The sequence below is a fragment of the Poromitra crassiceps genome (assembly GCF_964638095.1).
Source record: "Poromitra crassiceps genome assembly, chromosome: 12".
NCBI classification, from domain to species: domain Eukaryota; kingdom Metazoa; phylum Chordata; class Actinopteri; order Beryciformes; family Melamphaidae; genus Poromitra; species Poromitra crassiceps.
In genome coordinates, this window is record NC_139632.1 from 46053409 (window position 1) to 46077512 (window position 24104).

At 42.1% G+C, this 24104-nt stretch overlaps 2 protein-coding genes across 2 annotated transcripts; both read right to left on the reverse strand.

Moving 5' to 3' along the window:
* Positions 1 to 2463: 2463 nt before the first annotated feature.
* ccdc124 (coiled-coil domain containing 124) lies at positions 2464 to 9529 on the reverse strand. The gene is made up of 5 exons (XM_083648098.1): positions 9477 to 9529; positions 8590 to 8767; positions 7994 to 8192; positions 7280 to 7385; positions 2464 to 5046 (listed from the first exon to the last, which is right to left on the reverse strand). The coding sequence occupies exons 2-5, from the start codon at positions 8746 to 8748 to the stop codon at positions 4842 to 4844; spliced, it is 669 nt and encodes a 222-aa protein (XP_083504224.1). The 5' UTR covers positions 8749 to 8767; positions 9477 to 9529; the 3' UTR covers positions 2464 to 4841.
* Positions 9530 to 10150: 621 nt separating this feature from the next.
* Positions 10151 to 23034, reverse strand: LOC310786792 (clusterin-associated protein 1 homolog). The gene is made up of 13 exons (XM_083648094.1): positions 22934 to 23034; positions 21948 to 22007; positions 21399 to 21510; positions 20785 to 20869; positions 20097 to 20276; positions 19090 to 19185; positions 18304 to 18387; positions 17901 to 18034; positions 16227 to 16368; positions 15171 to 15243; positions 14937 to 15044; positions 13418 to 13470; positions 10151 to 10737 (listed from the first exon to the last, which is right to left on the reverse strand). Exons 2-13 carry the CDS (start codon positions 21967 to 21969, stop codon positions 10561 to 10563), a joined length of 1266 nt encoding a protein of 421 aa, XP_083504220.1. The 5' UTR covers positions 21970 to 22007; positions 22934 to 23034; the 3' UTR covers positions 10151 to 10560.
* Positions 23035 to 24104: the final 1070 nt, after the last annotated feature.

Below are 24104 nucleotides of genomic sequence, written 5' to 3' on the forward strand. Positions count from 1 at the left end.
GGTATCGGCATCAGCAATCGACCAAATGAGTTGGAAAATATCGGCTATTGGCACACACAAAAATCCAATATTGTGCATCCATAAAAGAGAAGCAAGAAGAGCGTGAAACATCAGATCAGAGTGTTACGGAGGATCAGACATATCAGCTCAAAGAGACATCAAGAGAAGTGGTGTTGATTGGTTGCAGTTGATTGGTTGCTGCTGGAGGAGGAGGAGAACTGGTCGCTTTCAGTGTGAAGAAAAGAAGAGCTCAGGCCAACGTCATTGATGCTCCGTGGTTCAAAGGCCTTCACAGTCTCTTATCTCCTCCGTCACAGCAGCCGCACCGCACAAAAGTGGCCTTGTTTGTACATCACCGCCTGAATGAGTCTGGTGAATTCAAGGCCTCGACGAACCGCCTCATCAATTATGGCACAGGAGATCTAAACGTGGTGAGATCTACATATCCCAAAACATGTGTATCTTTCCATATATTCAACATGTTCCAGACTGTGGAAGTGTCATTTTGTCAACTAAAGCATCGTAATTTATTTTCATCTTTAGTTACCAATCTATTTGTAGGAGTTGCTTTATTCCAATTGGTTCAGGTCCAGTTTTCACACACACACACACACACACACACACACACACACACACACACACACACAGAGCTACACAGCCTCCAGCGGCATTTTACACACACACACACACACACACACACACACACACACACACACACACACACACACACACACAAATTTGTCTATTTGTCTTCTGCATTACTAGTGTCAGTAGACTGTAATTTTTGATATTTATAAACTTTTCATTTCATTAATTTGAAAGCATCTTCTCTTTACATAAATTTACATGTGCCTAAGACGTTTGCACGATACTATATCTGTGTTTTATAAACAAAGAAAATTCTAAATCAAACCAACATACATTTTCTATCTGGCACGTTGCTGTGAATAAAGATACAATCTGTTCAACACCTTGATTCAGATCACTGCAACACAATGAGGCAAACAGAAGATGTTGTGCGGCCAAGAACGATGATTACTCAAGTGATCTGCTTCATCTTACATCTCTGAGTTATATTCGTATGTTCTTTTAACATTTAAATAGATCAAAGCTGCTTAAAAAAAAGACACTCAACAGCCGTTTAAAGTACATTTCAAGGGTTTGAAATGTAAATGAGCCGGCGTTGTGGGATTCATAATTAGATTAAAGTTGCAGTCAGGTGTAGCGGTCAGTAAAGAGGTGGGTGAATTATGTCGGCAATCATTATAAGACAAATAACCAACATGCATATAAAACAAATCTGAATAGTAGTAATTGCTTAATTTAGTTAAACATCAATTCTTATGCAACATGCGTCAGTCTGATGCTACTTATTGTACAGCATTGTATGTATTTATATCATAAAGATCTACTGTATATATTAGTGTCGGAAATTAAAGAAATATTTGGCATACAATCCCCCCCCCCCCCACACACACTGTCTAAAGAAAATGTGGTGCATTTATACAATTTTTCTTCTTATACTTTTATGTCAACTCCTTGCTTACTCTTGACGTTTTTATTCAGTTTTTGCCTTTTATTGTTCCATCCTATTATTTAGCGGTTTGTCTTTTAGCAGTTGTTTGAGTTTCTTTCATTTGGACTGTATAGCACTTTGTAACTGTGTTTCAAAAGTGCTATAAAACAAGGCTTGTCATTACTAGTATTATTAGTATGATATTGTGCAATTCACAACCTTTCTAAGGCCCTGGAAATGATCAAATTCACTTGACATACTTTTCCAGTCTATTCAGACCCGTGCAGGAAGCCTGTTATGCAGATAAACCACATTTCAGTCATCAAAATAGTTAATTTGTTGTGTTTTATTTTATCTATATCTTATGCTTCTGTTCTGCAACAACTAACTCTACTTCCCCTCTGTGATCAGTAAAGGTGATCTTAAAGGTGGACAGGCTGAGTCTGGGCAGCAGTTGTGTCTCTGCTTGCTGTCTCTCCACCTGGTATCAGACTAGCCTACAGAGCCTGCTGGCTCAGCAGGTCAGTGTGTCTCTCCACCTGGTATCAGACTAGCCTACAGAGCCTGCTGGCCCAGCAGGTTAGTGTGTCTCTCCACCTGGTATCAGACTAGCCTACAGAGCCTGCTGGCTCAGCAGGTCAGTGTGTGTCTCTCCACCTGGTATCAGACTAGCCTACAGAGCCTGCTGGCTCAGCAGGTCAGTGTGTCTCTCCACCTGGTATCAGACTAGCCTACAGAGCCTGCTGGCTCAGCAGGTCAGTGTGTGGATGTTGCTGTGCTGGAGGAAACCTTTGTGAGCGACGGCACCGGATGGACACCCTAGTCCGCCATATAAATAATCATCGGCCTCATTCAAAAGCCACAACTATGACCATAAACCTGCTGTGATCCATGTTGTTGGGGTGTGTGAGAAACAAACAAGAAGCATTTTTTTAAGGAGTGGATTTTTTAGACGCTATTTTATTGGTGGCCATGGAGCTAAGATGTTAAACTATTGAGTTAAACTTCCTATGCAATTTCTCCAAAGAGCAGAGGAACACCCCAGTTCTACTCTAATGTTAAGTCATTTCATTATAGAGCTTAACAGTGTCCGCACATTTTTTCACAGCTCCGGTTCCAGGGAGTGAATTTCCCATTCATTTCTCCATTGGCATTTCAGAAAATTCTTATAGTCTCAAGGCTAGAACCAAGCCAACTACCAATGTTTTATGGTCACATCATCTACGCGATGCATCGTGACCATAAAACATTGGCAGTTGGTTAATGACCATAAAACATTTGATTTGGCATGATGGGGGGGGGGGGGGAATTGAAAACGGCAAAAAAGGAAAAAGAAATTCAAAATAAAACCTTTGCCTTTTCTCAGTTTTCCTTTTGCACCTAGTTGGCTTTGTTCCAGGCTTGAATCTCAACGTCAATGGAGAAATGAATGGGAAATCCACTTCCTTGAACCGGAGCTGCGAAAAAGTGCGCAGTCACTGTTGAGGTCTATAGGCTTGCGATTAGTGCCTGGTAGTAAAAATGGCAGAGCGTAAAAGCAAGGTCTCTCAGGTTGAACACAGAACCAGCAAACACTGTGAGCGAAGGGTCAGGACATCACCGCCGACCGGGGCAGGAAACTACTTCACAAGCCGTGCTCTCAAAGTTCACCAACCACTTTCGCTCTTTCACCAACACAGGAGGACTTTTAGCGACACTGTAGCTTTTTGAAATAGAACAGGACCTCAAAGTCATGGCTGGGCTGGCTACAGGCCAAAGAGTCTGGCGAAGCAGATAAGGAAGAAAAAATGCAACTACTCTTGCGAAACCGATGAGTGAAAGACAGTAGCAGCAGACAGACATGATTCGGTTATTACCCCGAAGCGGGCTTTCCATGTTGTTATTTTCTGTAGCATTGAAGACATTTGAGAGTGTCCATCTTCTTTTTCTTTCTAAGAGTAAATGCATTTGTCCTTCCTTTCTACCTTTTTTCATGCACCTTGGTTATCAGGCGATGGTTTTGTTTTTATTGGGTAAAGTAGATAAACCAGCCACAGACAGAATCTAACAGCATTTGGCTGCTGGCTGGTGTTAAATCCCATTCTGGCATTCACAGACTGATGGCAAATAATATTCATTGGATACCTCAAATTATTATTATTTTTATACTGGACACAATCTTGCACTTAGCAATCATCAATCAAACCACGCTGAGTACTTGAATGACTGGAGGAGAGCCATCAGCTAACTATGGTAAGGCATCAACAGCTTGTGAAGATGTCAGTACACTGACTGAGCTGCAGGGTTCACTGGTAGGCTACTGAAGGGACTGGAGCAGCACCATCGACTCGAGAGTCAGGAGTTGCAGTCAATTCACATTTTACATTTCCTTTATTTAACGGACACCCTCATCCACAGCGATTTAGTGTCTGGCTCAACGACACTATGGCAGAAAAAAAAATGGCTAATGTAGGGATTGAACCTCCAACATCTTGGTTAAAGGACAATCTCTCTAACCACTGGGCCGCCCTGCCATGCTTCTGATTACATGATGAATCATAGGAAACAAAAATGTATTCGTCTAGACGAGGAAATTGTGATATAAAATGCACTGCGATCAGTCCAGGCAAGACTTTCGATCCACCGGCTACAGTGGCTTGAAAATTCCAAGACCAACTTTGTTATTTTAGCAGACAATCTGATCTTTAGAACAGAAACCTGGTTAGTCACCTGCCGAAGCAGCTAGTAGGGTGGACATGACTTCCAGCTACAGCTCAAATTGTTTTGGTTGGTGCTCATGTTCTACTCTGGATGCAAAAACTATACTCAACAGTAACTCCAACTTCTCTGAATTGGAATCTCACAACAGCAGGCTAACAATGTTTGCAACAAGCTCGGCTCTGAGGGCAGAGCGCAAAGTCTTGCATTCGAAAGCAAAAAGAGATGCCGATAACGGGGCTGTGAACTGAAATAAGTTACTTTCATTTCAAAACACCTGGCTTCCCCACCTCCCCTGAAGAAGTGCTAAAAAAACATGTAAATAAAATTCCATCGGGTGCCTAAACGCCTCTTCAGAGGCCACACACACACACACACACACACACACACACGCGCGCTCATGACTTGGATCGGGGGAAAATTAACGTCTCCCCTGCTAAACCTGAAGGAAACAAGAAAGCGGAGTTTTCTGGCATTGGAGAGATTGTTTCTGGTCGGGGCGGCGGTGAAGCTTTCGTCAGCAACACTCATTTTTGGGTGAAATAATAGCGTTTTCCATAAAAGTTCCCAATTTGCATAGGTAGACAGTTGTGTTTAGATGGAGTTAGGGGTGGAGGAGGGAGTGCGTTCACTTTGTGTTGTAGTTGGCAAAGCGCTGGTTCAGGGGGTTCTCCGGGGACTTCATCCACTCTTTCTTCAGCAGCTGCTTGAGCTGCGACAGCCTCATGTTGGGGTTTTCCATTTTAACGCGAGCCATGTTGGCGTCCTCGTAGGCAGCGAAAGCCGCTTTCATCCTGCGCTCCGGGTGGCGGTCCAGCTCCTCGGGTCCCGTGCTACGAGACAGGGAGGCAAGGGGAGCGGTGACAATCAGAACCGGAAAGTTGTTGTGCACTGGCCACAGCGACCGCTAGATTGTTAAAATTCAGGAGTAGGGATGGGACGATAATATATCAAAATTTGACGTGTCAAAACGTGACATTATATGTGTCAAGGTCCAGAAAAATGTATCTCGAATCGATATTGGCTCCATTTTATTCTGCTGTGGTAATCACAAATGAGACGCTTGGCCATCACCGTTTCACAAGCTCTCCATCCAATTTTGACCGGTATATTATTTTCACTTAATAATGACATTTTAAAACTGCTGTTACATTCTAGCAGCCAATAAAGCTAGCATAGAAAGATTTGTGGCTCAGAAATAAACAGAATCGTGCACAGAATTGTTGTCATTGAAATTTGTATTTCTTACGTCGTATCGTCGTGGTATTGAATCCTGAACTCCATATCATTCCATCCCTATTTCACAAGATAGGTTCACTATTTTAGCAGCTAAATGTGATTTTTTTTAATCGAACAGAACTTCCAGATGAAGGCTGGTTACTTGACTTCGAAAGGTACAAGCCACATACAAAAAAATATGACAGGTGGCTGGTGTGTTAATTTCCAACCTCATGGAGGAGTAACCAAAGCTGACCTTCTGACACTTTCCGCACTAGGTGTTCATTTTGGTTGAGCTGATGAAATCTGTGGATTGGCTACATCTGGCTAGGTGGGTGGTGAGTTTTATCATGATAACTGAGATTTTATACTACTTGGATACCAAGTAGTGGATTCAATATTTTCAGCATGTGCTCTGCAAACTGAAATTGCCTCCAGACGGAGTATACATGCAGAATTGAATAATTAAAAGAAGGACTGGAAAAGCCAGAGCGCCAGTCTTCCTCTCGACTGTGATTAGGGCTGGGTATCATCAGCCAAAATAACCCAGTACCAAGCAGTATGGAAACGTCTCCAGTCAAACGATACCTGCATTCCATCCTAGTTTGTAAAAAGATCTAGAAATATATGACTATTTCTATGATTTTGCTCGCAGCCAATCACGGCAAGCATTCAACGTGGTGAAGTTGAGCGCGGCGTATCTGACAGAGTCGGCTGTTTGCAGTGTGCGTTCAAAAGTATGGCTATACTACATGACTGTATGTGCTGCTCCCTTCGGGCCTTCGACTAAAGGTTCCGAGGGCTACGAAAAACAGATATAAATTGTCTTTCGTTCCTGTTTCCATCACAGCTTTAAATGCTGCTGAGAGGAGGAGATAGTGCACTCTCTCTCTCTCTCTCTCTCTCTCTGTCTCGCTCTCTTTTCTCTGTCTCTCGTGCAGCTTAAATGCTGCTGGGCGGAGGAGATGATGCACTCTCTCTCCTTGTCTCTCTTCTTAGGTAGGTATTGCTGCTACAAATATTCTTTATATATTTTATATTCGAGATATATCTTTATTTATTTTTTACCTACCTATTTATGTGAGCTCAAATAGTCCTGGACTCTTATTACTTTTAAGTTCATGTACGTGTCTTTTACTACTTTTAAGTACATTGTACGTGTCTTTATTACTACTTTTAAGTACATCGTACAGATCCCTTGAGGTGTGTTTTATTTTGTTTTTATTTTACTTTTATCCTGTGTTTACTTGATCCTTTTTCTGCTGGAAAACTGCTGCCATGCTCCATGTTTGTTTTAATTTGTTCATGTTTTGTTTTTTCATGTATTCGCTATGCTTTTTATATCTGCTGCACACAAATTGCCCTTCGGGGACAAATAATAAACTTGAATCTTGATCTTGAATCTTGACTGTGGCGTCTGGAAAAAAAGGTACCGAATGTAGCACTGTATTGGTATCGATATCACTTTCAGGGTTAGTTATTTGCTTTATGCGCTTCTGATTTCAAGTCAAAACTTATGCTGCGCACTTATGAGAAATCTATTTGAATAAAACATCATTGCAACGTTTTATTTAAGTTCTTGTTATTCCCATTGCAGATATAAAGACATTTACTTGATTGTTATTGACGTTGAATGTATGGTGCTTTCCATGGTGCCTTTGGTTCAAATAAAGCACAAAGGTTGTGCTGTGATATTGCTTGATGGTTTCTTGTTGTGTTCCGTGGTATAATCATGGTATTATCAAAATGGTAGATGTTAAACTTAGTGTTGGCATCAAAGTCAAGATTCTGGTTCAATCTTGACACAGACAGCAGACAGACAAATGATGTGTGATAAATGGGCAGTACCTCAGCACAGAGATGGCATCTTCTATTGATCTGGCCTCCACAGTTCCTTCCTCTGGGATAATCCTGTTCACGTTCTCCTCCAGCGGAGTCTCCAGGTGGCTCTTTTCTGTGGGGAGAAAATGCATTGGAAACATTTTCAATTAAAAAATTCCATACTTTCTCCTGACCTTGATTTGTTTTGAAGATTTTGTCTGGTGTTCAATATGATTTATGCAGATAGACATCTTGCCCCTGCTAACTAGGTCTATCACTGACACTGTATAGATGAAGATTGTTCTTCACAAAGACAAATATCAGAATATGTGAGATGATTGGCAGGGTTCCTACACCGTTTCTATTTTAAAATTCCATATTTTTCCCTAGAGCCTATGTTCTTGATTGGATTGATTTTGGTGGGTATTTGACATGCTGTAATGCATGCTTACAGCGGCTGGTTAATAAGAGCATCCCTGTATCTGAATATTATTCTTCACATCAACATAAACTGTGGACTCAAAAGTGACTGTACAACAACAAAAATGCTGTAATTATTTGTGTATCGGACATGAACCACAACACCTTCCATACTTTTCCAGACACCCCACCCCCATTTCCAAACCACTCAAGACCTGGACATGATCAAATTCATGACCACGTCGTAGCAGATCTGCCAATTTCTACAAATTGGCTTTGGGAAGAGCACCACTCTGCTCATTATCTTCACCATAACCTTACCTTTCTCTTTGAGTGGCTCCTGCTCCTGCTGCTCGGTGCGAAGCGTCTCCTCGATCTGAGCGCGGGTCACTTTCCCCGCAGCCTTCTCAGCCTCCTCCCTGATGGCTCGGCCCTTCAGCCTGGCATTCTCCTCGTCCAGGAGCCGTTGGTTCTCCTTCTTCCTCTCCAGAGCCTCCATCCGCTTCTTCTCCTTGTCATCCTGCAGAGATGGAAAGCAGGGTTTCGTCGTTTCATCAGATCTCTTTTCTTGAGATTTGATGACTTGTACACATCGTACAACATTTTAAAGGTGTGCACTCTAATGAGCGAGTGACCTCTAGCATGTGTATGTAATATCCCTCATATGCTCGGCTGTTTTTAATGACATTTTTCTACTATTTACTGATAGAACAAACCAATTTCTCCAAAGGAATTAAAAAGTTTAATCTCCGCTTAGTTCGCCTACACTTCAGTTTGTGTGACAGAAAACAAAGGAGACAGACCGGTTTCCAGCCAACATCACAAACAGACTTTTGTCATCCTGATCTATTTCCTTGTGTGGTATTTCTTTCAGCACAGCTCCTTCTACAGTCACTATTTGGACCTTGCCGGCTCACCTTCCTCTGCTCTTTCTTCAGTACATGTTTGTCATTCTCCTCCCACAGAGCGTCCTCCTCCTCCTGCTTCTTGCGGGCGTCTGCCACCGCCTTGGCCTCGGCCTTGCGGGCTTTGGCCGTGGCCGCCTTCGAGTTCTCGCCCTGGAACTTCTTCGGCATCCCTAAGGCTGCTCTTCAGCTGGGAGGGGCAGTGAGAGACATGACAGGAGTCAATAGGGTTTGACCGACATGGGATTTTGAAGGCTGATACCAACACTGATATTTTCACTGGCAATCCTGTGTCAATATTCAAGTTGACCAAATTACCACATCAGTGTTTGGCCCAGAATTGTATAATGTCATGGTGGAAAAGCCTCTCTGTTTTCTCTCGTTGATTTGTTTAACAAACACTTCTATATAGGGCTAAATGGGCTATAATGAAACAAACACATTTCATCAAGATTATAACGTGCGGCATCTTTTTTTTAAGACGGAAACTAACGCGGTATGCTGTAACTGGGCTAATGGCGTCTTGACAGGTGGAAAGAAATCATCATGCAATAGCTTCTTTTTGCTAAGCGCTGCATCAGTTGAAAATGATGGTCAATAAGCCTGCCAATTCAACTGAAACTTTTAACATGGGCTTTTCATTACACCACAGAGGGCTGGCATACAATACTAAGGCCCAAATAAGTATTTTAACGACTTGAAATGAAGCTAGCTCGCGATGGCTAGCTAGCTTGCATTAGCTAACGTTAGATAAACAAAATTGGCTTCAATGGCTTGCTTCACTACCAACCCACCGTATTCTGTTTAAACAATCTTTAGCGAATAATTATCACATTACGTCCACGTTCATGTATAAATATCATCATTCATACAAATTTGAGAGGGGAAAATAGTCCTACCTAAACGACTACAAATTCTTGGTTGTTTCGAAGAGGCATCTGCCACCTCCTATTTGAGACAGTGGCGCACTCTGATGACGTGACATGCCCACGACCAATCAGCAGTCAATGCTGCATCAGATTTTTTGTTTTGTTTTTACGTCTGTCAGTGTCACTTGCTTTATGCTTTTGTACTCCACTGGTGTATTTTAGTAAGGTTCTTTCAATGTAATAATGTATCTTAGTTAAAATTGGGCTAAGCCTAAGTGGGTGGCGGTGTGGCTTTTGTTGGTGACAGTGTGGTTCAGTCACAATTGTGATGTCATCAGTGATGTCACTCCAGCAACTGTGATGTCACTCAGGCAGTTGTGATGTCATCAGTGATGTCACTCGAGCAACTGTAATGTAGTATGAGCCGATGGCGCACAGTTGCGCGATGGCGCCTACTAGGTGGGTGAGCGATGTCTGTCAGTCAGTCAGTGATGATTTTGGAAGCCCGTGGGGCGGGCGATTAACTGTCTGCAACCATGAGGCATCATCTTGAGTCTCCACCCTAGGAATCGAGTGCACGTAGTATCAATAATAAATAATAAAATAAAACAAAGCAGGCATTCAATAAATACAATTTTATTTGAGTACACAGTTTATACAAATATGCAAAAAATAATTACTATAATGATATATTGTGTGGCAATATCAATATAATATCAGGAAGAGATGCCATGACAAGTCTGTGTAGACAGTCTGTAGTGTGTGTTAGGGATGCACGATGATATCGGCATCGGATCGGCCAATAAATGCTGATAAATTGACAAATACATTGGCATCGGCCCGAAACAAACATTTCTGCCAATATGGCAGGCCCATAATTGTACTTATGTCTACATCTGCCAGTGCCAGTGGGCCATCACGATAAGAGTAGGCATATTAATGTGTTAATTCCACTACAGGAGAGGCTTGATGTTCTCTGAAATTAGGTGGAAAAACGTGATTGGTATCAGCATCAGGAATCGGCCAAAAGAGTTGGAAACTATCGGCATATCAGATCTCGGCAAAAAATCCAATATCGTGCATCCCCACTGCCCAGTGTGTGTGTGTGTGTATATCAGAAGTCATTGTCGCTCTCCTCCAGCAGCGGGGGTCTGGTGCCCCCCCTGGCGGGCCCCCTGGTCTTGGGTGTGGGACCCTCCAGACTGTCATCGTCCAGGTCCTTGCTCTCACCCTCCTCCCCTTCCTCCTCCTCCTCGTCCTCCTCATCCACATCGATCTCGCTGTCCTCCGTCTGCAGCAGGAGAAGAGCACACAGCGCTGGTAAGCATCACAGTTACAAAAACCCTTGTGGGCAGTTTTTAAGCCAAGATATCCATAACTAAAGGCCAACTCTGCTTCTCTGGGTTCTACTTCTACACACTGTGGGAGAGTTGAACTACCATGACCATCTGGAACCAGGCATCCAATAAGACAGCTATAGAGACACTGCATGAAATAGGCCACGCCCATCACGGGGGAAAAGCTCCGTTCATTTCCACACACCAGCGTCATTTTCCTTGAATTAAACATAGCTAAAAGCTGTTGTGTGGTGGGCTGCGTAAAAAATGTAAAAAATCGCCAGTTTTTTTTTTGTACTCCTGAGCAAAACAAGGAAGCCATTGAGAATTGGCGAGAAGAAAAATGTGGATCTAGCTGTCAAGAAGTAAGTTGGAGTGTTCATCTTCCGTATATACGATCTTTTTGTGCAACACGCAACCATGCACGTGACATAGGAGAACGCCAGGATTGGAGGGGGGGTTTCCGTTTTCCCCCGTCTTGGGCGTGGTTTCTGAATGGTGACGCGTTACGCAGTGTCTCTATAGGGATCCACTTAATCCTTTTGCTTAATTCCAAGGAAAAATCCACCCTAAACACTTCAATTATTAAAAAATACTATAAAAAAACAACTAGAGGGCACTGCATTTCTGGGCTCTTTGGTGTCACCCTCAGAATCAAAGTGTGAGGGCTTATTTCTAGAGCCGCAATTTTGCACCAAGAGACGTTCACAACAATCATACAGGGATAAATCCATTGTAGAAAAAGAGAGAGACCAGTTTATACACCCACAGGAGCAGGAGAGAGACCAGAATGCAATGCAGCATGACATTTTGAGTAAGGGGGTCATAGATATGTTTTTCCCACAGCTGAATTATCACACTTTGAATTATTTATTTGCCCCTATGCCCACATTTGATTACAAACAAGAAGTTGACACCTTTTCCCTGGAGGTTGTTGAAAGGAATTATGGGAAACGTAGGCAACTGAAGAAGTAGATGAGGCAGATTGAGGGAAAGTGGGTTTACCAAATCACAGTTTGTTGATATCCAACGGTGTAAAAATATCTGAGGGAGGATTTTTCCTTAATACATACAAGGGAATGAGGAGTGACAGTGAACTAGATCCTGTTCCCACACAAACCTGTCTCTTCCATCGTGTCTTGGTTTGAGGGAGCGAGCTTCTAGAAGCGTCTACACTGGGCTTTTCAAATGCATGAATAAGAGAGAAAGGTCAAACTGTTGAAATGATTCAAAGCAGAATGTGAGAGGTAGAAACCAGAAGAGAGAGAGAGAGAGAGAGAGAGAGAGAGAGATAGAGCAGAAGCAGAGGGCACGTGGGTGAAAATCTCTATGGTGAAAATTGCAATTTGCAAGACATTCTATAGGAAAAAAGTGAGAAAGGCAGATTAGAGAGCGCCATCTTGGTTCACTGGGAGCGAAGACGGAAGAGTTGTCAGAAAGGCCAATGACACTAAACGGTGGAATGGATTACAACAACACTGTTTAATTTAAAGGGACAGTTCCCCCAAAAATGAAAGTTGGGTCATCATCTACTCATCCTCATGCCGAATAAAACACAGGTGAAGTTTGTCCATATAAAACACAGGTGAGGGTGCCAGCACAACTCCAGAGCAAACCTGTGTGTTATATGGAGAATCTTCAGGGGGAACTGTTCCTTTAATGTGAAGATTAACGGTAATCAGAGTTCAGTAAAACTAGGTTTACCAGGAAAATCTAGATTTTAAATTAACTAGAGCTAGTGCTGCACAATTTAAATGTAACCCTAGTTTAGTATCTATGATTTAAACCTAAATGTAAATTATTTAAACCAAGATTGTGCAAAAAGCTGTGATTCTGAGAGTTAAACCACCTCAACTGACAAGTTTAAAGTTGATAAAAGTTTAAATGAACCAACAGGATTTAAGTTAATCTAGGTTTCAATTAAAAAGCTAAACTGAGATGTAAAAGAAGGTTACATTTAATCTTGCTTATTCTTAACCCAGGTATAAAGTTTGGTGCAACAGAATTGATTGATAAATGATGATTTAATTCAGTTTAAAAGTTAAGTTTTGTTGGTGCAATCCAGCCTACTGTTTAACTCTCTTCTTGCTGTCAGTAACTGGGGGAAAGCTGACTGGCACTTTATCTTTATCTCTGTACAGCAGAGCCTTATGTCATTCAGATAGATGAGTCACACTTAAGTTAGCCATGGTACCTGGAATTCTACTGAGAGAACATCTTTACAAACTGCATCCAAGACTGTAATGTGCCTTCTTTAACTGGCAAACATTACACAATTCAATCCCTCAATAGATTTTCTGAATCAAATCAACTAAATAAACTTTACAATCCACTGGTAAGTTCTGCGTTCAGATGATCCAGCAGGAAAATCTCAACTTTTCTAACTGTTTGGTTATTATTCCTTCATCTTCTACTAATTTTCCAGCTTCTAACACACAAAATAAAAAGGTGCTCGCTATCGCCCTACATGGTCACCAATAAACTCCTAACAATTCAGAATGGGTTTTGAATGATGCTGTAAGAGGTGTGTAATGTTAACCAGTGAAACAAGTCATTTTACCAGAACAAAGTTTACATATCAGGATTAACTTAAAGCATAACAGGATATGAATCCATTGTTATGAGAGTACTAACCTCATCGCTGTCTCCACCCTGCATGTTCCCGATGAATCGAGCTGCTCCTCTTTCTAGGGAAAAAATAATAAGTAATATTCACGTAAAATAAGCCAAGATGTTTCGACCTATAGGTCTTCTTCAGGGCTTAAAACCTTTAAAAAGGGGTTTTAAACCACAAAGAAGACTTATAGTTCCAAACATGTTGCCGTTTTTAACTATCTAGCCCAGGGGTGGCATTTTTTTTTTTTTTTTTACAGTGCACCTGAACGCAACATGCAAGATACCCGCTGAATAAAGGCGTTTACAGACTCGTCCGTCAGAGCCTCGCCCCGCCCTCCCCGTATGACGGCGGGTGGACGCCGTCATGCGGGGAGGGGACGCCATCGGCTGACGGGGGCTCCTCCAAAATGTAACTCAGCGGCGACGATACGTGCGTGACGTCAGCTGCACGAGAGTTGTGATTGGCCGTTGCCTTGGGCCGCATACGTATATCCGGTGACGCGCATACTGCGAGACGCATCCAACGCCGCCGCCATGATTGAAAGTTCTGGGTAAACAGCGAGATTACGTCATAGTAGTGCGCCACGACCCGCCTAGTGCACCCGAAGCCACCTAGTGTGTCGGAGGTTTACTGCAACCAACTCGCTGGCGCCGGCAGACGGCTCCAATTCGAGGCGGACGGACGAGTCTGTTGTGGCCTTTAGTGTCCAAATGTTCATGGCATTCTGGCCAATACTCCACTTCTGTTATAACATTTCAGTCTGCAATATGGAATATCTTTCAATAATCTTTATGACTAAAAGGCTAAAAGTAATCTCATGTGTAAGAAATGACTGTTCTACATTGAAGTAAAAATGTGAATAATTAACTTGTTGGTTTTGGATTTATTTAGCTTCAAGAGTGCATTTTTGTTCTTGTGTGACCCTCAACACAGGCTTTGAGAATCCCAGGCCACTTACTGATACTTATGCTGTCAGCGTTGTCAACGCTGAAGAAGGCCTGTTTGGCTGAAACGTCCGTTGTTGCTGACTGCCCAGATGATGGATTCAACTTTTGAAAGGACATTCAAGTGTGCTGGCTTTTCTCTCTCCTTCAAGTAACTATTCTGTGCCTTGCACCTGAGTTTTTAACGTTTGGTGAGTGTGCTCGCTATTACTTTTGTTGGATAAGACTGAATAATGACATCACAACTGTTAATTTAAAATGAGTTATTCCTCTAAACCTGGCTTCAAATGCCTCACATTTTTCGCGCCGGCGCCGTTCGGCCCCCAGCCCTCAGCAAAATCTGGCCCTCTGGTAGCGAGGACATTTTTTTTGTGGCCCTCTCTATCATCAAAGTTGCCCATCCCTGATTTAGCCACTATAATAAAGGATTTCTATCTCCTTCCAAAAGCCGAGATGAGATAAGCAACCGATCAGTAATGTAGAGAGCAGAGAGTGACGTCCGGAGGTGATTGTTGTTTGTCCATAATCTGCCTTTGTAAATGTTGCACACACACATTGAATATTCATTTGGATCAAGCCCTGGTCTGCGTACCTGCCATGGTGTTTCTGGTGGGTCGTGGTTTAGGAGGCCGGAACTCGTCCATGTCACTGTCCGAACCCTCGTCCTCCGGAACGTCCATGTCCGAGTCTTCATCTTTCACTGCAGAAAATAGATTTACACAGTGTGTTAGAGGGAGGGTGTGGAAGCACACAAAAAGGGTTGAGGTGATGGATGTCATTACTGCTTTGCTTCAAGTGTGAGTGTCAGCCTGTGTGTTTGTCTCACAGGAGCTCCTCATCTGGTTCCTCTCGTCCTCCCTGAGCTTGTGCTGCATCATCCGCAGCGTGTTTTCAGCCTCCTGGTGGTGGAGAGAGATGGACAGACAGACAGACAGACAGTCAGACAGGCAGACAGACAGACAGACAGACAGACAGACAGTCAGACAGACAGACAGACAGACAGACAGACAGTCAGTCAGACAGACAGACAGACAGACAGACAGACAGTCAGACAGACAGACAGACAGACAGACAGTCAGACAGTCAGACAGACAGTCAGACAGACAGACAGTCAGACAGACAGACAGACAGACAGACATTCAGTCAGACAGTCAGACAGACAGTCAGTCAGACAGACAGACATACAGACAGTCAGTCAGACAGTCAGACAGACAGACAGACAGTCAGACAGACAGTCAGTCAGACAGTCAGACAGTCAGACAGACAGTCAGTCAGACAGTCAGACAGACAGACAGACAGACAGACAGTCAGACAGACAGACAGACAGACAGACAGAGAAATGCAACACAGGAGCCATCAAACGTTAAATGCACAAGCCAAGTCAACAACTTTTTCAACGTAAAGCCGGTCTTCACTCTTCTTGGTCTGATGGTGGAATTTCTCTCCCACTCATCAGAACAGACATCAGCCCCCATTTTCCACCAAAACTTGTTTTTCCCTTCAGTAAGTACCTGAGAACACCTCCTCCCTACGAAATATCTGCTCTCACTCTGAATCCCTTCGACCTCTCTTCTTAGCTCTTATTATTATTTATTTTCTAATCACTTTGCTCTTATGCTATCATCATCGTTGCAGGACTATTGTAGTCACTAAGACCCTGAACTTTGCCCTCCTTATTTTTGTTTGCGAGGAATTTTGAGTGATCTAGGAAATTGGAGCTTATTCTATGGTTGCACTTATCTGTAAGACATCTACAGCAGTGCTTCTGCAGACCAATGCTGGAGATAAACTGAAGAAAAATTCTGTTTTGGTATAACAGTTATTAGCAGTATACAAAAAGTCCTGTTGCTAATTGCTAATCATGCTAAACACACACACGCACCTCAAACCTCTCTTGCTCTAGTCGATGGTATTCCTCCAGCTGGGATTCCAGGAAGCTGAGGTTCCTGAACTTCTCCACGAAGGTCTCATACTGCTTCTGGAGCTCCTCCTCAATCTTCTCATATTCGTCCATGAATGCCGGCCTGAGAGATTGAGAGAGGAAGAGAGGCAAAGTACATTTCTCCCCATTTCTACAGCTATAACTTTGCTTTGTTTGTAGTTTTATTCATATGCAGAAGTCAGTGAGGAGATCAACAAAGACACAGTGGGAGTCTCCAGCAACATAATTATGCATTACAGCTTTTGCTCAAATACGTGCAGCAGTGGAAGAAAGAAATCTTCAATATGGCTGAAGCAGCTTGAATGGATTTTTTTTCCCCTTTCTTTTTTGTATTATTATTATTATTATTATTATTATTATTATTATTATTATTATTATTATTATTAATAAGATTTGCTGGCTATTCCTATGACATGTTTTGATAACAATGCCCATCTCAAAATGAAAATCACTTCAGTTTTGTTTATAGCTTCACTAAGGCAACTTTGCATTTTGGCGACCACAAGTGGCAGCATGACATAACTGTTTGAATTTTGGAAGGCTTGAAGGACTTTATTACCCATGAATCATAGAGACACTGCGGAGCGCATTCAGAAACCACACCCAAAACGGGGGGAAACAAACCCCCCCCCCAATCCTGGCGTTCTCCTATGTCACGTGTTGCACACAAAGATCATATATACGGAAGATGAACACTCCAACTTACTTCCTTGACAGCTAGATCCACATTTTTCTTCTCGCCAATTCTCAATGGCTTCCTTGTTTTGCTCGGGAGTACAAAAAAACTTTAATTGGCATTTTTTTTTACATTTGTTGTCTGCACAGCCCACCACGCAACAGCTTTTAGCTATGTTTAATTCAAGGAAAATGACGCCGGTGTATGGAACTGAATGGAGATCTTTCCCCCGTGATGGGCGTGGCCTATTTCATGCAGTGTCTCTATGTAATTTATTTTTCTTGGTGATTGGTAGGGTGGAGAAATCTTTTGGGAGTAGATTCAACCATTGCAGGTGAGTCCAGGTTTCTCTGGACAGAGAGCTCCCTCACTGATGTTCAAATGCCTCTTCTCTCTCTATCCACCTGCTGCAAATCCTGAACCAGACTGTGAACTGACCAAAGGTAACCTCCAGGGCCGAAAAATTAAGCCAAAGTGGAAGTGCCTTAAACCTGCATTCTTTCTAATGACCAAGAGGGGGCGGCTCCAGTTGCTGCAAAAAGAAGTCTGATTGTATGGATAAGGGGAAATGACCCTACTTCTCACTTGATTTATGACCTCAGTAAACACTTTCCTAATGGGTTGATGGTGTCTCAATCGCTAATTTAAAGTCTTTCACAGCATGATGTTCATTTTGTAAATTATGATCCAAGTTGGAGTAAAACAAACAATAAAGCAAAATGTGTTCTGGGGTGTGATTGACAGGTTGCTTGTCCAGTGAACACGCAACTACCCAATCATGGACCAATGGTCTTGCACTAACTGCTTTTTGCTAGAAAAAAACCAAGATGGTGACAGCTAAAATGCTAAATTCGAAGCTTCAAAACAGGAGTCCACAAACAATGGGTGACATCACGGTGGCTATATATCCATATTTTTATAGGGTCTATGGAACTGACCTGACACTCTGCAGGGTCTGCAGCCTCTTCTGGTTCCTCTCCAGCTCCTGCTTCTTCTTTTCTATCTTGGCCTCCAGACTGGTCTCATCAGACACCACGTTATTCAGCATGTCCTTGGTCTTCTCCTCAGTTTCCTACAAAGTCAACACAAAGATGCAAGGACATTTTCCACTTTGTTAAAGGTGCGATGTGCAGTATTTAACATCAATAAACCACATTAATTTTGATACATCAATATAATTATTGTAAACAAACAAGACCATCACTCAAAAGACTTTCAGTTTCTACCGGCATCTAAAGTGCATTTTACATAGTGTGTCACCAGATTCATTGTATTTCAGACCCTGAATATCATCACAGAAAACAGACTGCAGGATAAGGGAATCAAATCAAAACCACATACCAACACCTCCTGGATGGCTGCTCTCAGGGCCTTTTCAGTCTCATTGATCTCCAGCGGCCTAGCAATGGCTGCAGTTCTCATTTCCTGAGGGAGACAGAAGACAAAGACAGACAGAAGACAAAGACAGAAGAGTCAAATTAATTGCTGGCTCCATTGTCACTGCTGTCTTTTATTATACTGGGAACTGGCAACTGCACAGAAGGTATCATCAGAGAGCTGCGTGTATTATATATGTATATATAAAGTGGTACAGCCAAGTGTAAGGCCAGTGTAAAGAAGTGATTACGGTACTATATTTACTCAGATTGGCTGTGTAAAGAAACTACAAAAAAGTCAGAGGGCTAAGACAATTCCCTGCAATATTCAATAACACAAGGTCTGAAATACAGTAATAATGCTTTTCAGACGCATATATCATGCTACGTTGACATTTTCATTATTATTCTGCTGTACTTTCAACTGTTTTTCTGCCTCATTTGAATGTTTTTCAAATCATGTTTCTAAAAGGACTTTGAGTTGTATGAATAAATTGCTTGATGAATAAATTTGACTTGTCTCTCCAGTGTTTTTCCCTCTTTTTAGAGAAATTGCACCAAAACGGACTTTTCGATTGTCATTCTGCTAAAGTCAAATGTTTCCTGTGTTGCATTATTTTGATTTCTCTAGATCAAGGAAAACAGTGCAGTTGTTGTTGTGTGTGTTGTGTGTGTGTGTGTGTGTGTGTGTGTGTGTGTGTGTGTATGTGTGTGTGTGTGTGTGTGTGTGTGTGTGTGTGTCTTCCCTCACCCTCAGGTCCACCTCCTTGCCCAGTAAGTCGTACAGAGACGCTCCTATAGACGTGATCTCTGATGCCAGCTGCCGAGCGCCTTTAAGGTCTGAAACCTGTGGTGAAGACAAACACAAATTTAACATTTGACTGAAATCAGTCTGTAGACTGAGCTCTGCCACCTGTGTAATTTCTGCTTCACACATAGCTGTAGCTAACCCTGCTTCAGAAAAAATCTAACTGATCCAACTAAACAAACTACAGTATACCTGAATATAAAAACAAACAAATACTGTGAAAGCCTGTCTTTCCATTGGAAAAATGACTATGATTCCTATGAGAGATCGTTGATGACATTTGGAGCTGTTCAAACCATTTTTAGTCATAGTGTATAAAAATATGGATGCAGCCACCGTGACGTTACCCATTGGTTTGTGGACTCCCATCTTGGTCATTTGGAGCCAGAAGCAGCTAGCGTGAGACCAGGGGTTTCCCACAGAGCCGCCTGGTATTGGTCCATGATCGGCAAGCTGCACGATCACTGGACAGGCGACCTGTCAATCACGCCCCAAAGCATACTCTGCTTTATCGTCTATTTTACTCTAAATTGGACCTGATTTAGAAAATGAACACCGTGCTGTATTGAAGAAGACTTGAAACTAGCGATTGAGACCATAAACACATTAGGAAAGTGTTTATATTACATTAAATTATGTCATTTAGCAGACGCATTTGTCCAAAGCAACTTACAACAAGTACAGCAACGTATTAGGAAAACTGATTAGAAAAGGGTTTACTACTAGTCATTCTCCCATTGTAAAATCAGACTTCTTTTTGCAGCCAGTGGAGTCGCCTCCTGTTGGCCATTAGAAAAAATTGCAGGTTTAAGTTACTTCTGCATTGGCTTCGTTTTTCAGAGGTTGCTCCTTGTTTTTTGGCCAATAATATGAAAAGAACGTCTTCATCTGCAGTAAAAAAAATAAATGGGTGAAGCCACTGCAGAGAGCGGTGCTGAAGTCCAGCTCACCCGTGAGCCCAGGTCCAATTTGAACTTGCTGTTGTCCTCCTCCGCCTGGCCTCCCAGAGCCATCTCCTTGGTCTTCATGGCACTGTACAGCACCGAGGTGATCTTCAGCAGCTCTTTCACCGCATAGCCGTCGGCCTGGTAGAGACGCTTGGTGTTCAGCTTGATGTGAGCTTTAGTTGCCTGCAGCCAGGTGAAATGAGGGTTAAATCAGATTAGCTGACTAAGAGCAGGCTTGACGTCTAAAACAGCCACAGAGATTAAAAGAGAAATCCACCATAAAACACTATATTGGTGATGTACGTTGCATTTCTGGGCCCATTTAGTTTGGTGTGTTTCTCTTGTTCCTGTGGATAATTGTCGAATTTATAATTTTCTATGTTATATGTCCAAACAGCCATCTTTGATTGAAAGCAACAAGTTCAATCACGCCCTTTCTTCTGAGGGTTGTTGAAAGGCATTCTGGGAAACGTAGTAAATCAATAAGCCATGCAGCAGTAGATGAGGCACGTTGAAGGAAAGTGGGCTCACCAAAAATGTAGCCTAAGTGACAAAACTTCATCACAAAATAACTGCTGAAATGTATTGAACATCACTGACGTCTGATATCTACTTGTGTTAGAATAACTGCATGTGGATTGTTCCTTTAAATTGTACACTCTGTATAGAACTGAGACATGAAGGACATCACCATGAATTGGGCCACAGCCTTGATGAAGAATATTCTGTCTGACTCTGTATCCACATCAGTGGGAATATCCATCTGAGGCTCATATCTGCATGGACAGAGAATGAGAGGGAACGATAGAGAGCAACAGAGATACAAAAAAACAAAAACAAACACACATCCAATCTAAACCAGGAAGTAGAAAAGTACAAAAGCAGACAGCATAGACCAGACCGGCACATACGGGTACTCTTGGTGGATAGAACACCTCAGTAGAGATGTTGATGCAATTTGATGTGCGTTTACCTGAGCATTTTGACGAATTTGACGAGTTTGTATGCATTCATTTTGTGTTACTTAATTACTTAAGTCTTAGCTAATTCTCCACATTATCCTGGTCCTCCATATACTTAATGATAAATGCAAAATAAATAACTGCAACTGTGAACTGTTCCCATCAAAAATGCTGGTTCCTTGTGACTTTAACTATTTCCACATTTATAGGTGACATTTAATACACCTTGGTAGAGGCTTTCATTGTACTTTTGTTCAAAAGCACAGCACAGCCTTACATCTTTATGAGCCATATCACAGCACAGGCGTACCTCTTTATGAGCCATATCACAGCACAGGCTTACCTCTTTACGAGCCATATGAGGATCTCTGCCACCAGGGTGAAGTTTGGTGTCCTGAAGTTCTCCATGGATATCAGGCGAGGATAGCCCAGCGCCCGCATCATTTCAGTGAAATCTGACAAAGAAAATGACGAAAAGAAGCGCTGGTTAATTGTTAACATAATGACCAATATAGAGTACATTTTAAAGGGATACAAAGATCCACATCCCATCCAGTAGCAGTGGTTCTCAACCTTTTTGAGCCGCGACCCACAAGAACCTTTAGGCTGGGGTCCGTGACCCCCTCCCGCTGCTGCCAAACCAAACGACGACTTCCTAGTGTGCAGGCATTCACACACTGATTTCACACACTCACTGAAATCTTTTTTTATACAGTTTATATATTATATAGCTTTATATAGAATACTTAAATCATAGGTATGGGAGATTTGATCATCATGGGAATAAAATTATTTTATTTTATTTTTTATTCTTTTTGAGACTACCATCCTGTGGTCCCCCCCCCCCCTGTAATAAGAAAAACCCTTATTACATGAAATGGGAGCTACTTACTTCTCAAGTCTCTGAAGGACATTTCGACTGCTGGCTCTGGACTTCAACATGCAGATTCCTCTAGCAAAACAGAGAGAGTACAATAAGTAAGTGTACAGTAAGTGTGTGTGTGTGTGTGTGTGTGTGCGAGAGAGAGAGGTTGTTAAGATGTAAAGAAATATGCCCTCTACATTATCAACTCATTATCATGGGTTAAAACACACACACACACACACACACACACACACACACACACACACACACACACACACACACACACTCTCACACACACTCTCACACACACACACACACACACACACACACACACACACACACACACACACACACACACACACACACACACACACACACACACACACACACACACACACACGACATTCTGAAATGTGTTGATGGTATCATACCATCAACACATTTCAGAAAATGAAATATTGTTGTGTTGAAACGGCCTATACATCGAATAGAAGAAATCAGGGGAACAGCAAAAACAGTGGAAAGCAAGATAACATCATCCGGAAATCATTCTGTGTTAGATAAATAACTGATGTAAAAATAAAAATAATAATAACTGATGTATTGTATGCTTGACATATTAACCCTTGTGTCTTGGTAGGTAATGCACACTGGACCTAAATCCCAATGGAGACAGATTATGTCCTTTATCTACAGTACAGTAGAATGTATCGTTCCATTTTTTTCATTGTCTTTATTAGTAGGCTCACCTATCAACATGGGAGCAACATTTTAGTCCTACTCAGAATTTTAGGCCTTTTAAATTGACATTTAAGGGTTGCAAAGTTTTCATACTCACCTAACTAACGCTAGCCTAGTAAGCTAGCGTTTGCTAGTTTGCGGTTTAGCGAACTGAAGCCAAAAAGCTATCACTTGTTAGCTAACTAGCTACCGTTGTAAGAACCATACGAACCAAGAAATGTGTAGTTTGTTAGGAAACCCACTATTTCTCAAGAGAATTTAGTCTTAATTACCTTCAGTAGCTGCTGGTAAGGTCACTCTGTAGTGTTGTTGCTACGCAACCTGGGCTGGGGATACGAGGCTCGCTCTCTTATGGGTTAAAGCCCACTGACGCCAAACTCAATACAAAAACCTGTCCGTTTTACTGTTGTCTTGCTTGTCGTCAGTAAGTGCGCCCGACTGCTATAGCATGACTTTAGACATGTCAGTGGGGTCTTTGGTCATATTCTGGCTAAAAACCGAAGCACAGACCACGTACGTGTCTTGTTTATTTACAAAATTCACATCCGCTCTCAGTGCTTTGAATGGAAGCTGGGTTACCCCCAGTTCACCGGTCAAGACACATACAGTAAAACCTATCACTTCCGGTAACACTTCCGGTAACTTTCAAAATAATACCCATATTAATGAAATCGTTTCAACAGTTTGTTTATTCTTTCTTGCTTCCTTTTAATCATACAAAAATACCATTTACCAAGATGAAACTAAAGAATGTATTTAATGTATTTTCTGTAGTAGAAATACCGCCCCCCCCCCCCCCCCCCAAAAAAAAAAACCATACCAACTTGGAGGAGTGTCTATCTATTCTATATTCTTATAATTATAATTCCAAACAATGTATTGGGGAATTGGTTTAGGAAGTCATTTTCAGCCTCATACATTATGGGAGCACCAGTATTCTGTCAAGAAATACCATGCACAATAACACATTAAAGACAGTTAAAGTATGCTATCTCTTCATATTAAATTTGCTTCATTTCCGGTTTTATTCTGGCTAAATCTGGTGGTTTGATGCAGTTCTCTGGCGGCCCCTCCTGTCTCTCTCCACACGTAATTAACAGTATTGTATTATTGTAAGCCTATTCTTACCGACTGCAGGTGAAAAGACAATCTATTGAAAAACGGGAGAGGCGAGCCTCTGCTCTGAGCCAGTGGCATCCCCATATTTATCAAATCCCTTTATGCAATTGTGCATAGGCTAATCCCCCCCACCACCACATATGCAGAGTGAAAGGTCATCATAGTAGCCCTGCTAATTTATTTTTCCTTCTGGAGCCTATGGTTTGAGTTCATTTAAATAACGTTCATAAAACTTCCCAGTCCTCAGTCAACTAAACATCAGTGAATGTAAATCATCTGTCAACATTGCCATCTAATTTCATAGCTGCATTAAAGTGAAACAAA

Bases quoted from the DNA above. Each gene is read 5' to 3' on its own strand.
- ccdc124 (XM_083648098.1), bottom strand. From the start codon at position 8,748: ATGCCGAAGAAGTTCCAGGGCGAGAACTCGAAGGCGGCCACGGCCAAA. The intron at 7,386-7,993 runs GTAAGGTTATGG...TTCTCCCCACAG, and splicing joins GGAGCCACTCAAAGAGAAAG to AAAAGAGCCACCTGGAGACT. The intron at 5,047-7,279 runs GTACTGCCCATT...CCTGTCTCGTAG, and splicing joins GATGCCATCTCTGTGCTGAG to CACGGGACCCGAGGAGCTGG.
- LOC310786792 (XM_083648094.1), bottom strand. From the start codon at position 21,969: ATGTCCTTCAGAGACTTGAGAA. The intron at 20,277-20,784 runs GTGATGTCCTTC...ACCTGGCTGCAG, and splicing joins AGGCTGTGGCCCAATTCATG to GCAACTAAAGCTCACATCAA. The intron at 10,738-13,417 runs GTTAGTACTCTC...CTCCTGCTGCAG, and splicing joins AGGGTGGAGACAGCGATGAG to ACGGAGGACAGCGAGATCGA.